This window comes from Equus quagga, chromosome 9, assembly GCF_021613505.1.
Source record: "Equus quagga isolate Etosha38 chromosome 9, UCLA_HA_Equagga_1.0, whole genome shotgun sequence".
Classification (NCBI taxonomy): domain Eukaryota; kingdom Metazoa; phylum Chordata; class Mammalia; order Perissodactyla; family Equidae; genus Equus; species Equus quagga.
In genome coordinates, this window is record NC_060275.1 from 72,936,008 (window position 1) to 72,954,641 (window position 18,634).

Here is an 18,634-nt window from a genome sequence, read left to right on the forward strand (position 1 = left end):
ATCTTTGAAACCTTGGGATAGGCAAAGTGTTCTCAGACGCAAAAACACTAACCACGTAGGGAAAAAAATGATAAACTGGATTTCACCAAAATTAAACCATCTTCTCTTTGAAAAAGCATCACTACAATAATGAAAACACAAGCCACAGACTGGAAGAAAATTTTTGCAAAACCCATATCTGACAAGAACTTTTTAGTGAGAATATATACAGAACTCTCACAACTAAATAAAAAAATGCAATTTTAACAATGAGTACAAAATTTTAAAAGCCATTTCACAAAAGAAGATGTACTAACGTCTAATAACCACAACAAAAGACGCATAACATCATTAGTCACTAGAGAAACGCAAATTCAAACCACAATGAGGTATCCCTCTGTACATTACAATAGCTAATAAAAAAAAAAAGAACTGGCAACATCAGTACTGACACAGATATAGAGCAACTGACCCTCATACATTGCCAGTGGGAATGCAAAATGGTATAGTTATTTTAGAAAACAGTTTGTTAGTTTCTTAAAAAGCTATGCTTAAACTTACCATAAGACCTAGCAATTCCTTGCAATAACCAAAGAAATGAAAATATATGTTCATAAAGATTTGTATACAAACATTCATAGAAATTTTATTATAGCTCACAACTGCAAACACCATAAATGTCCATCAAAATCTATGGCATCCATACAAGGGATAAACAACTATGGGATTCATATAATGTGTAATATTTAGTAATAAAAAGGAATGAGCTATTGATATATGCAACAACATGAATCAATCTCAACAACACTATGTTGAACATAAAAAGCCAGAGATAAAAGAATATATACCATATGATTTCATTTATAAGAAACTCTACAAATGTTGTACATCTTGATACTGGTGGCAGGTACATGAGTATGTATACATTGTCAAAACTCACTGAAATGTGCATTTTATCATATGTAAATTATACCCTAATAAAACTTATTTTAAAAAATAGTGAATAGGGGCCGGCCACATGGCCAAGTGGGTAAGTTCATGGGCTACACTTTCATGGCTTAGGGTTGCACCAGCTTGGATCCTGGGCGTGGACCTGGCACTGCTCGTCAAGCCATGCTGAGGTAGCAACCCACATAGCAGAGCCAGAAGGACCTACAACTAGAATATACAACTATGTACTGGGGGGCTTTGAGGAGAAGAAAGAAAAAAAAAAAAAAAGGAAGCTTGGCAACAGATGTTAGCTCAGGTGCCAATCTTTGAATCAATCAGTCAGTCAATCAATCCTTAAAGAAAAGAGATCAAGAAACACTTGAAAAATCATAAAAGTTTTAGTTGATAAGCTCCATGGAGCATACATTACCTTGGTTCTCTTTGGACCCTCAGATCACAAGGTAGTGTCTGAAGTGCAATAGGTACTTAATAAATGCTTGGTAAATGAAAGAATATCTATTCTGTATCAAATTTTATAGATTTTTCATTACTCTTTACATTCCCTAGCCCCTGCAGGTTTTAAACTATTTTCTTCAAACTACTGAAAACTGCCAAAAATGTGCATTGATAACAGTGTGCTTGTTTTTCCTTTCTGTATTCTTAGAAAAAATTCATTTAAAAATCTGAATTCTTAACAATTTGGTCATATATGAGCCAGGGTCCATTCTAACAAATTTAAATGGACTACACAAATCTATTTTTTAAAGAACCTTGGGAAATTGATTGGAAGTGACTCAATAAAAATAAGCAGTGTATCTTTACCTAAATAATTTGCCTCAGAAACAAAATGAAGGTACAGTTAAAATTTTTGAAGAACAGAATTAATCTTACAAACATTCACACTCAGACATATTAGCCCCTTCCATCATGAGATGACAGTGATGCAAATTAGTATAACTCTAATGAATTCTTCAAAATGCTCTCATAAAGAATACAAACTGGGGCCGGCCCCATGGCCTAGTGGTTAAGTTTGCATGCTCCGTTTCGGCAGCCCAGGGTTTCACCAGTTCGGATCCTTGGCACAGACATGGCACTGCTCATTAGGCCACGTTGAGGAGGTATCCCACATACCACAACTGGAAGGACCCACAACTAAAATATACAACTATATGTACTTGGGAGATTTGGGGAGAAAAAGCACAAAAAAAAAAAGGAAGATTGGCAATAGTTGTTAGCTCAGGTGCCAATCTTTAAAAAAAAAAAAAAAAAAAAGAATACAAACTGGAATTGAGGGGGCAGTCCTACGGCCGAGTGGTTAAATTCATGCACTCCACTTTGTTGGCCGAGGGTTTCGCTGGTTCAGATCCTGGGTACAGACATGGCACCGCTCATCAGGCCATGCTGGGGCAGCATCCCACATAGCACAACCAGATGGACCTAGAACTATGTACTGGGGAGCTTTGGGGAGAAGAAGTTAAAAAAAAAAAAAGATTGGCAATGGATGTTAGCTCAGGTGCCAATCTGAAAATTACATAAATAAAATTTAAAAAAGATTAAAAAAAAGAATACAAACTGGCATTGACAAATAGTCACCTTTACTTCATTTATAGATGCACAATTTTTTCTGACTTTTCAAGGTTCTGTCTACATATTAACTAAACAAATATTTCTAGTTTGGTCTACAAAAAAATCAATTATTAATTGTTATTAATAATTATTAATTATTATTAATAAATAAAATTAATAATTAACATCAAATTAAGTTAATGGCAATCAACCTATCAATACTTATTGAGTGATTACTAGACACAGTGTTGACCATATAAAGGGAGTGAAGAAACTTATTATATGCCAGGGACCATGTTAGGTACCTTACATTTATTATCTCATTTTATTATTTCATTGTACATATTCCATTATTTCATTTAATCATATAAAGTGATCGTTATATTTAATCACATAAGATTGACCATGGTACTAAGAAATCACTATCTACTATAAATTCTAGAGATGCTTTATGATCATTTCTTTGAGAATAAACACTGAAATCATAGTTCTAGGTAGGTGAAGGAAATTTTACAATGTACATATTCTTCTTATTTGCACTGGGTAACAAACACTTGTACTGTGCTTACTGTGCCCAGACTCTGTTTATTTTACAGATAAGGAAATTGAAACAAAAGAAATAAAGCGACTTTTACATAACTTGAAATTAAGTAACTTTTACATAACTTATTCAAGGTCCCAGAGTCAGCAGCAGCAAAGCAAAGATTTCCATTGAGGCAGCCTGGCTTCAGAACTCATGCCCTCAGTCACCAAGCTTCCAGTTACTTCCTATGCCAAATAAATACTATCATTTTTAGAGCAAGCAACTTTCTTATATCATTTGCCCAAGTATATTTTAAGGCATGATACTACTATTCTTCTCTAGGCTTATAAAAAAGAAAAACAAAAGAGAACAAAGCAAACAAAACCTGAGGCATGACTTATTTTTAAATTAACCAAAAACAACACATTCACTTATACAGAGGAAAGGTAGGTTTAGAAAAAATTCCACAGTTGATTCTGCTATGTGAGCTCCAGCCCAACCTCCTTCATTTGAGAACTGTTAATATAAAGCAAGCACACATTTCTGTCTCCCTAAATACTTAAACGTTAAAGCATCCTTTCATGCCAACCAAAAAGAGGAAAATCAGTGACAGCAATAGATAGAAGTGGGAGGAACATAAAAGGCTGGGTTAAGAGTGTTAATATTCTGTTTCCTTTTCTTAAAACTTAGACATGGCAAAGATAACCGGGGTAAATACAGAAGCCTCAATTACAAATGAGACTGCCAACTACTTCACCTGTATTTACACACGCACAGTCTTAGAAAAAATATATACATATATATGATATTTACTTCCAATATAATTTTACAGGTAAAACAGGACATACCAAACTATTATAAGTCTACAGTCACTTGATTTTTAAAAAAATCGCACAAATATATGCGATAAAGTTTTAGTGGATGTATTTGAAGATGAATGATTAAACTGGAAGCAACCTGATTTGAGAAATTTAAAACTTTTAAAGTAGTGGCACAACACATTATCTCCTTGGGAAAAAATTAAATGAAAAATTTTAAACACTGTATTATTAGGATTTTAAAAACATTACGACAGATTTTTCAGGTCTCAAATTTTTCACATGGGAGAAGGAGGAAGAGGAGGAGGAGAAAGTATCTAACACCCAATTTCACTTAATGGTATCAGAAAAATGTTCACAAAATATTTAATAAATGAAGTAATTTCTTCAAGCAGCAGGGGGAGCTGATTCATTGCTATTTTGTTTTTTTTTAAGGGTAGAGAAGAGTTTTAGCTGCTCTGTACAATGAGAATATTTAATTTTAAAATTCCAAATCTGATGCATTATCTTTTTTTATTTTGTTTTGTTTTGTGAGGAAGATTGGCCCTGAGCTAACATCTGTACCAATCTTCCTCTATTTTATGTGGGATGCTGCCACAGCATGGCCTGATGGGTAGCAGGTCTGAGCCCTGGATCAAAACCTGTGAACCCTGGGCCCCAGAAGCAGAGCACGACACCTTAACCACTACACTACCAGGCTGGCCCCTGCATTATCTTTTTACCATCTAATGATCTTTAAGATTTTTAATTAAGCAAAATAGGTTAAATATAAAAAGTTGACAAACAAATTAATATTATATAATGTTTTGAATGATGTTTAACACTTGGCATTTACAATGCTAGCAATAACATTCTCTTAGTTTGTTAAAAGTGAGCCAACTATATTGATTTAACTACTACAGGTATAAACACTACAGGGAAAAGATCAGGTAACAAAAATGTCATTTAGATTAACATTACTAATTAAACGTTTGCAGTGTTAGAAACGCAAAGGAACCAAATTCTACTGGACTGCTTGGTTTTTCTATTTGCGTTTTGAGAATGTACTTCAAACATGAAAACTTGTTTTACTCAAAAGGTCAGAATGGAAGGAAAAAAACCGAAAGCCTCATTTAACGGCAGCCTCCCTGCAACCATTCTTGTTACCTTTCTAATGCATTCTTCACATAATAGCCAGAAAGATCTTATTTATTTATTTATTTGAGGAAGATTAGCTCTGAGCTATCATCTGCTGCCAATCCTCCTCTTTTTGCTGAGGAAGACTGGCCCTGAGCTAACATCCACGGCCATCTTCCTCTACTTTATATGTGGGACGCCTGCCACAGCATGGCTTGACAAGTGGTGCATAAGTTTGCACCCAAGATCCAAACAAACCAACCCCAGGCCGCCGAAGTGAAACATGCGAACTTAACCACAGCACCCCCGGGCCCACCCTCAAAATGATCTTTTTAGAATTCAAGATCATGTCACTCTTTCTCAGTAACTTCTCAGCTCTTGGGATAAAGATCAAAGTCCTTCATTTGGCTTACAGACTATAAATGATCAAACCAATATCATCTTTCTAGCCTCAAATCTTGTCAAACTCCCTCTTAATCCCTGAACTTCAATCATGGAAATTTTCCAGTTTCATGGATACCCCACATTCTCTCCACCATAGGGCCTTTGAACATGCTGGTTCAAAATCTTGGAACATTCTCCCTCCTCTACTGCTCTCAGTACATTTCCACACAAGTCACTTCCTCAGAGAAGACTTTCCCTTAGAACTAACTCTAATCCTGTCTATATCCTATTCTTATGGCTCCCTATACTTTTCCTTTTGCCACTCACACAGCTAATTTAATATTTATGATTGACCGCTATCCTGAAAGCTTCACAAGGATTTGTCCTTTTTTTCTCCTCTCCTTTGAATTTCCAGTGCCTAGTACAGCACCTGTCCTGTCTTACTTAGCTTGGGCTGCCATAACAAAATATTATTGACTAGGTGACTTAAAGGAGGGTAGAAGTCTGAGATCAAAAAGTGTCAGCATGTTCAGGTACTGGTGAGAGCTCGCTTCTTAGCTTGCAGACAAGTCACCTTCTCTCTGTGTCCTCACATGGTGGAAAGACAGAAATCTCTCTCTTTTTTTTTTTTTTTTTTTTGAGGAAGATTAGCCTTGAGCTAAAATCTGCTGCCAATCCTCCTCTTTTTGCTGAGGAAGACTGGCCTTGAGCTAACATCCGTGCCCATCTTTCTCTACTTTATATGTGGGACACCTACCACAGCATGGCTTGCCAAGTGGTGCCATGTCCACACCTGGGATCCAAACCAGCAAACCCCAGGCCGCCAAAGCGGAACAGGCAAACTTAACCACTGCACGACCGGGTCAGCCCCTCTCTTCCTCTTTTTATAAGCCCACAGTCTGAACAGATTAGGGCCCCATCCTTATGACCTCATTTAACTTTAGTTACCTTCTAAAGACTTATCTCCAGATACAGTCACATGGAGGGGTTAGGACTTCAACATATGAATTTGGGGGAAGGACCTAATTCAGTCCATTGCATGTGGTAAGACTACGTATAGAATAAATATATGCTAACAATAAGAAAAGGAAAGATATATAAAATGTAATAAGCAATAAAAATATGATTTATTTCAATATTATAGCCAGTGAAGGAAAGACAACACCAGGATAATAAAGCCAGAGAGAAAATGAGCAAAATACCTAGCCAAAAGAGATGAAGGATAGGCTACATAATCCAACAATCAATTCAACATTCATTGATCACATTTATGACCACCACTGTATTGGTAGTGGTGGTACAAAGATGAAACACTGCACAGCCTGGTAATGGAAAAACAGGAATAACCCAACAATTATAATGCTTTACACTAAGTGCTGGACCATTCCTCAGTTCCCATTTTCCTCAGCTCACTGGAATCTAGTACCCAACCCTACAACTCTCACAGCTACAATGAACGTTGACCAGTGATCGCCTCTTTGCTAAAACCAATGCATACTTTTAATTCTCACGAGTCTCTCCATATGGCCATACAGTTTGTATGCCAATTGTGTACAGATCTGGGGGGCAGCTTTCATAGACTGTAACCATCTACAATTGTTCAGTGTACAACCTTCACCTTGGAGGCAGTATCTGATCTTCTACATCTCCCCACAACGTTCAGTACGACAAACCAATCTCTCCTGGAAGACGTTTGTCCCTTGGCTTCCATAAAGCCATATCCTGATTTTCAGTCCTTTCTCGCTACTCTTTTTTTCCTACTTTATGAGCTTCTTTTTTTTCTGTCCATCCTCTAAATGTTCCTGCGCCCTCTTTTTTCTCACTCCATTCATACTCTGCATGGTGACCTCATCCACTCTCACAGCTTCACTCACCACTTACATGCTGATGACTCCCAACTTGACACTTTTCGTCAGAACTCTGTTCTGAACCCCATATCCATAGAACCACCCGCCTCATAGAAATCTCTATCTGAATGTTCTATAGGCTACATAAACTTGACATGTCCAAAACTGTATCAAAACTGACTAAAAAAGTAAAACTGAGTATATCATCCCCCCCATCGCCCAGACTTCACAAACAGAGACCATTTCTGTTGTTTTATTTTTATGTTTTTAGGGGTTTTGTGTTCTTATTTTGCTTTTGGTTTTGGTTCTTGCCCACATTTCATGTATCTTAGTCCTGAAGGTAGGGTAGGAGTCCCCTTTTCTCCTTTGGACATTGTGGATTGTCTCAAAATTCCCTGTCATATGCCTTACTACATGTTAATGGCTGGAAAACTAAAGCTCAAATGTCCCAGATCCCCTTAGAGATCGAGTCCCACAATGACCTAGCTTCCATCAAGAGGTACACCTGCTCAATATTATGAAGGCAGAAGTAATAACTGTATTTGCGCTGTTTCTTCTGGCAAGCTTGCTTTGGGAGGTACCTGGTTATTCTGCAGCAGAAATTATAGTGATTCCAAGTGTCCAGTTCATAGTTTTGTGAGGGGTGACAGGCAGAGTGTGAGACTTCCATTTCCTGGCATTGGTCAGGGCTAAAAAAGTGTGGTCCTGGAGCCAACAGCTCTGGATGCTGTATCCCCAGTTTCCTGATCTTCTGTGTTGTTCTGAGGGCCATGCATGTCTGCATGAAGTGTGGAAGACAGGAAACAAAGTCCAGGGTTTGCTCAAGGTGGGGAGACCCTGAGGGAGAATGCCTACACAAAGCTGAGTTATAATCTCAGTGTAAGGATTAAAGAGAAATAAATCTGTTGCTCAGAAGGACACAGAAAGAAACTTGCCTATCTCAAGTTTCGTATTCAGTCGAAGGAAAGGAAAAATATCTTCCCCTCAGGGTATAGAAGAATTTCTTCAACAAAAAGTACCAAACGTAAAGGAGATGATTAATAAATTCATCTACATTATGTCATGAACTTCTGTTTATCAAAAGATACCACAAAGAATGAAATACAAGTTACATAAACTAGCAAAGGATATCTACAATAACCAATAAAGGATTAGTATTTAGAATACATAAAGAACTTCCAAAAATCAAAACAAAGCTACCTAATATAAAAACAGGCAAGAAAAAAAGACATTTCACAGAAAACACAAATGACCTCAGAGAATGAGAAGACATTAAATGTTGGTAAAGATGTGGAATCACAGCAATGCTCAACCACTGCTCATGGGACCATCATTTGAAAACAGCTTAGCATTGCCCAGGAAAGTTGAACGTGGCAGTACCCTACGGCACTGTAACTCCACTTCTAGTAATATACTCCTGCCCATGTGTGCCAAGATACATGCAAGAAAGCCCACAGCAACACTGTTGTAAGAGCAAAACAACTAAATGTAACTCAAGATAGACATCTGAATTATAAATTGATAGAATGAATGATAAATTGTGATGTATTAATAAACTGGAATATTACACAAAAGTGAAAATAAACTGGAATTACACTAAACATGGTGATATTAAGTAAAAGCAGCAATTCCCAGAAGAATACCTACTTACAGTGTGATTCCATTTACAGAAAGTAAACAAAACACTTTCAGAAACAACTTACATTATACACACATGTATTTTCAAATTTTTAATTGTATAGTTTAATAGGTAATATAAATTATAATAATTTGATAGGTGATAGATTTAACATTGTTTCAGCATGGCAACTGATAAAATTACTTTACATTCCAATGTTTTATTTCATAGTTTCCTTTAATCAAAACAGATTTTTTGTTCATCTTTAACATTTTAATGAAATGTTTATATTTCACATATATTAATTTTTACATATTTAGGTTTTATATATTTATATAAAGTACTTTTATTTTATGAAATAGTTTCAATAGTTTTATATATATTATTATGCATATACATAAACATTTTATTTTATATATAAAGCTATAGAGACAAAAAGCAGATCAGTGGTTGCCAGGGGCTGGGCATCAATGCAGGGCAAATGGGCCTGAGGAAATTTTGTAGGGTAATAGAAAGGTGTCAAAACTATATTGTAATGGTGGTGGCACAACTCAAAATTTACTAAAAATCACTGAAGTGTATTTTACTATGGATGAATTTTATGGTTTACAAATTATACTTAAAAAGTTGTAAAATATATGTATTTATATATTTTTTCTTTCTTTCTTTCCTTCTTTTTCACATTACCTCTTCCAGGAAGGCTTTTGTGAGCAGCCCTGGTAGTAGTTTGTTTGCATTCCTCTGTTACAGTACTTATCAAATCAGGCTATAATGCTTGGCCTATTTTCAACTAGAGTTAAAAGCTCCTAGAAGACAAGAATTTTTGATTCTGTATCACTCTCTTCCACAACCCATCTCAATAGATCCTAGAGCAGTACTTGAAACTTTCTTGCTCATTAAATATTTATTAAATGAATTAATGAATAGGAATTCTCTAGGTAAATAAAAGAATAAGCCACTCTGTTGAAAAGGTGTAAAATGCATGATATCCTGAGGGCGGAACAAAGGCAGGAAAGAGAGTGTAGAGGTTCAGAGCACTGGCTCCAGACCCTCACTGTCAGGTCCAATTGCAGCTGCCCTGCTCAGTCCAAGTGTGATCTGGGCATGTTATTTAATCTTCTGTGCCTCAGTTTCCTTATCCATGAAATGAAGATGATAGATTATCTTCCTCATGATAATCTATCCTTATACTATAAAACATAAATCTTACAAAACATTTAAAACAATGCCTAACCGATGCCTCAACATCATTAGCCACTAGAGAAATGCAAATTAAAACTATGATATACCACTATACATCTACCAGAATGGCTAAAACTACAAAGACTGAAAATACCAAGTGCTGGCAAAGATACAGAGCAACTAGAATTCTCACCATTGTTACTGAAAGTGAATATTCACTTTGGAAAACTACCAGCAATTTCTAAAAAAATTAAAAATACACCTATTCTATCAGACACCCCCCCCCCCCCCACACAAATTCATTCCTATGTATCTATCAAAAAGAAATAACAAAACACAGAGAGGGCTGGCCCCATGGCCTAGTGGCTAAGTCTGGCATGCTCTGCTTCAGCCGGCCAGGTTTGCAGGATTGGATGCCAGGTGTGGACCTACCCCGCTACAGAGGTGACCCATATATAAATTAGAGCAAGACTGGCACAGATGTTAGCTCAGGGACAATCTTCCTCAGAAAAAATAAATAAATCACAGAGAAAGTATTTTACAAGAATATTGATAGCAGTTTTATTCATAACCCCAAACTGGAAATTCAAATGTCCATCAGCAGAAAAAATTGATAAACTGTGGCATATTTATAAATGACATACTACTCAGTAAAAAACAGAAAAAACTACAGATACACACAAAATATAAATGAATCTCTAAAACACATGCTGAGCAAAATAAGTCAGGTACAAAAAAGTGCATGCTATATGATTATATAATTCCACTTGAATAAAGTCAAGAACAGGCAAAACTAGTCTATGGTGATAGACATCAGTATAGTGGTTGCCTGTGAGAAAGAGAGTATTGCCTGGAAAAGAGCAAGACAGCCTTCTAGGGTGATAGAAATGTTGTATTTCTTCATCTAATTCACAGCAGGGCTGAAAAAAATTATCAAGCTGTATACTTAATTTTTTTTTTTACTCTATGTAAATTAAACCCAATTAAATACGCATAGCATGAAAAGGTTTTTTTTCCCAATTAAAATGTTTTGTCAGCTGTCACTACATCTGGCGTGTGGTGAGTACGCAACTAAAGTTATCTACTATTATCAGTTCAAGTTGGCTAATCTATTAGAGTGGAGAGGAAATAACCACGATCAAATGTGGCTGAGGCAAAAAACAAAACAAAACTAACAAATAAAAAAACTGTGTTGCTCAAAGGGGAAAAAAACAAAGATATGTGATTACAGATGCTGTTTTTGTTGCATTGGGAATTCTGTGTGAAGTCTATGAATTACTACTTAGTTTGCAACTCTTTGATATTGCCGCTTTCATATTGCTGCTAGAGAAGTTTAGGAATTCTATTTTTGTCGTTTTAAAAACATTTACTTTGGGGCTGGCTTGGTGGCGCAGCGGTTAAGTTCACACATTGCGCTTCTCTGCGGCCCGGGGTTTGGTAGTTCAGATCCCGGGTGCAGACATGGCACTGCTTGGCACGCCATGCTGTGATAGGCATCCCACATATACAGTAAAGAAAGATGGGCATGGATGTTAGCTCTGGGCCAGGCTTCCTCAGCAAAAAGAGGAGGACTGGCACTAGTTAGCTCAGGGCTAATCTTCCACAAAAAAAATAAATAACATTTATTTTTAACCAGACAATCAATTAAATGTTTTTAAATATTTTTCAGGTTTTCCTATTGACTTTTTAAACTATACACGAACTTTCTTTCCTAGGTCCATATTGAATATTAAAAACTATATAATAGGATATTGAATTTCTTAATTCTTAATTCTTAATAGGACCTTGAATTTAATTATGTGGTGATGCCTAAGGTTCACTCATGGTGGGGATTAAAAAAGCATGGACTTCAACTTATGACCAATCTTGCCCTTGGAACTTTAAGGTCACGTTAATGTTAGCAGCTGAAGGTAAAATTAATTGTAACTGTGAAAGGTGGGGTGCCTTTTGAATACCACTTTGAACTGTTTTCAGTGGGTCAGATAAAATAAGGGAAAAGCTAAGTCAGGTGTGGAGGGATATGTGCGCACACATGGGGGTGCCTGCAGCATTCTTATGCTAGGAAATTGAAGACTGGAGTTAGCAGTACTCACCTTAACCACTTGACTCTCAAGATATTTCATGAAACAATCAGAACTTGCTACACATTTTCTACATTTCCAACAACGAAGAATACTTATGTCTTCTTGATTATAATTTTTAGTTACCAATTCTTCACTTCTTTTCATCTGTGGGAAAATTAATGCATTTTTAGAATATTAAACTGTGTCGGATTAACTCAATTTTCTAAACCCTTAGCACAGCATTAGCTACATGTGGAGCAGAAGGAAGAGAATTATCATTATTTGAGGTACCTACTAGTTATCAGATCTCAGGCTAAGGGCAGCCTATAAAATATGTCTGGGATTGAAAATTCCACTTAATTACGATGATGATGCATTATGTTAGTGACTACCAGCTTATTTTATTTTTGCAGAACATTTTATGCCTATTTCTTTCGATTTTTCTCATATAAAAGTGGCAAAAGGCAACTGCTGAAGGGTCAATTATAGTTACTTCAATGGCTTTAAGAGTCATAAGAAAGAACTATAAATATCTGTGTAAATAGGAAGTTTTGAATAGCCACAGCATTAAATTTTAAACACAATAGGATTTACTGAGTTGTAGTTAATTCTGTGAAAACTGAAAGTACTTACTTTAAATTGGCAACAAAAATCCTTTATCCCAAATGCAGTAATTTCTCTTGCATACTGTACTCAGTAAAACAGTTAACTATACCACATCTTGTTGGTATGTGCAGTCAAACAGACAGTTAGAGAATAGCCCTACCAATTCTGTAGTCTATTTTTACATCTGAGATTTTATGTCAATACTGTGATTTGGACCAATTTGGGGAAACAGTTTTATACTAATAGTAAGGATTCTGAAATAGGTGCAGTGTATTTAATAACTTGCCTGGTAACTATTCATTATAAAGAAAGGAAATGTTAATTTATTAAGCCACCCACAAGGACCTGCCTAGTCCCCTGGCCACAATTCTCATTTTTTAGCTTTTTCATTTTTCATTCATTCAGTAAACATTTACTAAGAGCTAACCATATGTTCCATAATGAGTCAAACTCTGGGGGCACAAAAATGAGTAAGTCATTTTCTGTCATAGAGGTGCTCACTATGCTATGGATCAATAATTTTCTACTCTAGATCATTAGAATCACTTGGGAAGCTTTAAAAAATAGTGATGCCTAGAAATTTCAACTTATTCTGAGATGGAGAGGGAGTCAGGAACGTGTACTTTTAAAAAGCTCCCCAGGTGGCTCTATAGTGTGGTCAGGTTGAGGACAGAGATATACTACACAAACAATTAATGAAAATGCAACAGCTGTAAGAACTATAAAAGAGGGAACACAGATGCACCTTAACCCAAATTTAAAGGAAGGATTTAAGGAACTCTGGCTGGCAGGGCACAGCATGACCTTTTGGTAGCCAATCTAGCTGGGACCTTCAGGTAGCTTAGGCAGCAGTTCTGTCTCCACTGACATCTTCAGAACCCATCTTAGCCCAGCTGACCACTCTATTTAAACTTTGTCCTCAATCATCATCAATAATATCTTAATTTGCAAATGTCCTGACCTCCTCCTTCTTGATGCATTGTTGAATCCCCCTCCTTTACTTCTTTAGCACGACTTTTCTCTCTATATATCTTTCTTAGCATCTTTGATCCTCATTTCCCTTTTAACCACCAGTGGTTCTCAGCCAGGAGTGGGGACTGCAGGGAGGGATCATATCAGAACCAACGATGGAGAAACTCCATATCTGCCTATGTTCTCCCCCTCCCTGAGATACACATACACTCTCCCTGTCTCTCCTGCCTCACCTCTCACCCTGCCAAGATTCTTCCATGACCTTTTGGGTGCGAGAATGTGGTTAGAAAAATCCCTGTAGGTGAGTCCAAGAAGTCTTCACTGAAATTCACACCCTGTGTGACAAGTCTTCCATATCAATTATTTTTTTAATCTCTATATCTAGTTTTGATCTTTTTCCAAAGTTCAAGACCAATATTTTCAACTTCTTGATGTCAAATGCACATCTCTACATGAATCTCCATCAGGGCCTTTGTACTGGCTGCTTGCTCTATCTAGATCTGTGCTACCCTATAAGGTAGCCACCAGTCAGATATTATCGAGCACTTGAAATGTGGCTTATCTGAACTGAGATGTGCAGTAAGTATAAAACGCACACTGGATTTTGAATACTTAATAGAAAAAAAAAGAATGTTAAGTACTTCAATAGTTTTTATATTAATTTAATGTTGACATATTTTTAATATACTGTTAAGTAACTGTAAAAATTAATTTCACTTGTTTCTTTTTACTTTTTTAATGTGGCTACTATAATCTTTAAAAATTACATATATGACTTGTACTGTACTCCAACTGGACAGCACTAGACCTTCTTGCCCAGGTCTTTGCATGGTTGGCTCCCTTCTCATCATTCAGATCTCAGGTCAAAGTCATCTCCTCAAAGGTGTGGGATAAGAAGCACCTGGGGAGTTTATTTAACTATAGGTCAGAAAGCCACATCCTCAGAGATTCTAATTCAATGTTTTTAGGGTAGAAATCTACATATTTTATAAGCACACTAAGGTATTCAATAGTTCAAACTACCTTATCACCATCTAGTCACCTCTCACCCAACTTCCCTCTACTTCTCTTCATCTCCCGTGGGCTTGATACACTCCTAGGAATGACATGATGCATATTCAACAGTAAGGAGAAAAGGTAATATGAATTTGATGCTGCAGTAGCTCCCAGGTACTTCCTACCTTCTGCCATAGCTTCTTAAGCTACACACTACAATCGAAGTTGAATGCATTTATTTATAACTTTTAAATTTCTCCTTTTTCCTTCCTTCTCTCACAAGCATACCTCAGACAGTCCTGAATGTTACTGCAGTCTTTTAATCTAAGTGATACCTTTGAGAATTGTAAAAAAAAAAAATCACTAAAGAAATGCAGACATTTTGTAACTTCTTTATTTTGATTAATTTTGCCTATTTTAACTGCTAACACTCTTTGGTAAAAGAAGGAATGAATTCTAAAAGTGAATGAAAGTAACAGTTTGTAGGACCCATGTATTAACCTCTCGCACACTACTTTCTTAGGGAGAAATATAAAAAAAGGTAGAAAGTACATACAGAATTGATAAGTTGTGAGGAAAGCTGAAATGTACTTTTCAAAATGGTGTGTGTATATTTGCATTCATATGTAAATATTATTAATCACCATATGATGAGTGCATGTTAAGTTTTTGTTCCAAGGAATAGGTTTAGTCACTTCTGGAGAGTTTTGAGCAATCTAGGATACATTCAAATATATTTTAAGTAAAAGTGCCAATGATGTTCTGATTGGACCAAGAAGAGACAGTAGCAGAAGGAAAAGTCAGGTGATTTTTTTGAAGTTAATTTTAAATTGTGTTTTGGGCTACAGATATTCATTCATTCAATAAATATTTGCTAAGAACCTATTATTTTAACAGGGAACACGAAGAATAGCAAACATGTGTATTGTGAAAGTATATGAAAGGGTGAGTGGGATTCTAAGCCAGCTGGGTAGAAGAGAGTAGGCAAAACTGTCAGGGTTCTCAGAAGGAAACATCTAAGTAAAGAACTGATCCTGAGGTGAAACGGAACCTTCTTTCCCCAAATGCTTCTCAGGCTGATTTCTTATAAGGGTAAAGGGCTAAAATATATTTTCTTTATGTGAAATATATTAATATGATATGAAGCATGGTCTTAACCAAAAGGTTGACGATAAGTAGTTATCTAACTTGCTATGCTTTTTTTATATTCTTTTATATTCTTTTTGAATCATAATCAAGATAGAATTCAATAATCAATAATCAAGAAAGGATTCTGATGAGAAAATGGCAGCAAAGATAAGCAGACTGACCTGGCTTCGAAATCCTTTGTTTCTCATGGACAAAAGGAGTAGTTACCCAGAGAGGCTTTTTGTTGGATACAGAGGCAGCTATACCTAGGTTACTGTAGAAGATTGCTAGATAATGGAGACAAAAAAAAGTGGGTATCTTCTCGTAGATAAAGCACTGACCTGGAAGCCAAGAGATGTGGCCTTGTTTATTTTACTTATTTATCGCATCATCTTCCCCAAAAAAGAGTTTAAAGCTCCTGGCACTTTTATTGTTTGCTCTGTCTTTCCTGAACAGCATTTACTTTTGAATAGTTCATGTTACCTAAGCCTCCGTTTAGTACTTACATCACTGCATCACCAGGTATTATACTAATGTGCACATTTGTATCGTCCTCTAAATTGTAAGCTTCCAGAGAAAGGGCGTAACAAGTGTCTCAAGTCCGTATTAGTTTGCTAAGGCTACCATAACAAAGGACCACAGTCTGGGTGGCTTTAACAACAAAAATTTATTTTCTCACAGTTCTGGAGGCTAGAAGGATCTTAGGACCCAGGGGCCGTCAAGGTTGGTTTTTGCAGAGGCCCCTCTCCTTGGGTTTTAGAAGCCTTCTCATGTGTCCTCACATGGTCCTCCCTCTGTAGGTACACATATGGTGTCTCTTTGTGAATCCAAATTTCCTCTACTTACAAGGACACCAGTCAGACTGACTTAGGGCCCACCCAAACAGCCACATTTTAATTTAATCATCTCTTTAAAGGCCTTATCTCCAAATACAGTCATATTCTGAGATACTGGGAATTAGCTCTTCAACATACGAATTTGGGGGGACACATTTAGCCCATAACAATCAAATATCATGTGCCTACTGATGTGATGCAATTGGAAGTACTCAGCACCATCTATAAAGTCTTCTGTAAAAAAAGAAAAAATTAGGGGCCGGCACAGTGGCACAGTAGTTAAGTGTGCACCTTCCGCTTTGGCGGCCTGGGGTTCACTGGTTTGGATCCCAGGTCGGACATGGCACCACTTGTCAAGCCATGCTGTGGTAGGCGTCCCACATAGAAAGTAGAGGAAGATGAGCTCAGGGCCAGTCTTCCTCAGCAAAAAGAGGAGGATTGGCAGCAGATGCTAGCTCAGGGCTAATCTTCCTCAAAAAAATAAATAAATAAAAATTAACCTGAACCAAATCAAACATCTAAATTTAAGAACCACTTTTTATTTACTATATGAAGAACAGAGAAACATGTTAAATGACACCATGAGGATACACTAGCCAGAGAGAATGTAGGAAATTCTACAGGACAAATGACCTGATTTTTTCAACAAATAAATAAATTCTTAAAGAGGAAGGAGAAAATTAAGAGATTTAAGATATCAATTAAATGCAATATGTAGACCTTGTTTGATTCTTGATTCAAACAAATCAACTCTAAAACTACATTTCTGAGACAATTGGGGAAAATTATACATGAACTAGGTATTAGCTGATATTAAACACTTAATTTTGTAGATGTGATATATAATGCTGTTGTTATGTTTTTTAAAGGTCCTTAGGCTAGAGATAAATATTGAAATTTGGGACATTTGCAGGCAAAATTACATAATATAGAAACAAAGTATATAATATAGAAAAAGGAAACATGAATGGAAGAATAATAGTAACTATTAAAGCTGGCTGATTGACACATGAGGATTCATTATACCATTCTATTTTTGTGTATGTGTGAAAATTTTCCTAAGTTTTTCTTTAAAACTTAATAAACAGAATTTTCAGACGAGACTCTTCTCCACCTTTTACTCAGAGACTAGGTCAATACAGACTTCCTTATAATCTCTCTGTATCAGCAGACTTTTTTCTAATCTACTGTGCTACTGAGAACATTGCCCTTAGCAAGTCCTGGCTTTACTTGGAGGAGTCAGTTCTGAACTTCCTTCCTCATGGGTACCCAAGGCATTGGTCTTCCACATGACTGTATTAAAACCTAAGTCTCTAGATTAGTGAGCCTAGCAACCTTACCCTAACACCAAAGATAGTTCTTACATCATGTGTCTACTTGCCAAGCTGTTGGAGGTAATGCAGAGAACGTGACCACCAGTTGACCTGAGAACTGGACCTGGGCAACTAGAGGCTCCTCACCCACTCCTCTGTGCTTGGAATGTACACTCTCCCCCTGTTCCCACAGTGGGTGCCATTTTCAAGGACACAGCCCTGAGACAGCAATGTGTTGTCGAGACCTGGACATAAACCATCTGGATGGTTTATGTGACTGCTGGGTTCTGTATAAACTTTTTAAGATTTGGCGGCCAGGTATGGAGAGCTACTCATCTTGTGGCTGCTCAAGACAAGCCTCACAGGAAAGCTTCTTTCCTTATTAAAACTGCCACCTACCATCTGGAGGGGTCTGCCTCTTTCTTCAGTCTTTCCTTGCCCTTTGTGTATGGGGGCTGGTTTCACATTTCATTCTGGAAGCTCCCAAGGTTATGAACCAACAATTCGTGAGCCAGCCAGGAGACAGAAGAAATAGGCCATGGGAAAGAGGCAACTACAGGGGAAACGCCAAGCTGGCCATCAACCTCTGTGTTGAGAAGTGTAGCTTGTATGTTAGATGCCTGTGGACTGCCACATGAGTACAGGGATGTCCCAAAAGTGCCAGCTGTTTTTATGTATTTGTTTGAGAAACTGCACGTAGCATACTTTGGCAAAGAGGAGAAACTAATGGCTGCCGCAGTGAGCATGCCTCCACTGT

The 18,634-nt window shown here is 36.8% G+C and overlaps 1 protein-coding gene across 3 annotated transcripts in view; it reads right to left on the minus strand.

The window, feature by feature from the left end:
- The window catches only part of RNF180 (ring finger protein 180), a 205,269-nt gene that overhangs the window by 169,780 nt on the left and 16,855 nt on the right, over positions 1-18,634 (minus strand). For 2 of the 3 annotated variants that reach the window (XM_046671015.1, XM_046671014.1), the window contains exon 2: positions 12,057-12,191. The exons of the other annotated variant lie outside the window; for it this stretch is intronic. In XM_046671015.1, the coding sequence (XP_046526971.1) occupies positions 12,057-12,191 (135 nt within the window). The remainder of the gene's footprint in view (positions 1-12,056; positions 12,192-18,634) is intronic. 3 annotated transcript variants of the gene reach the window in all.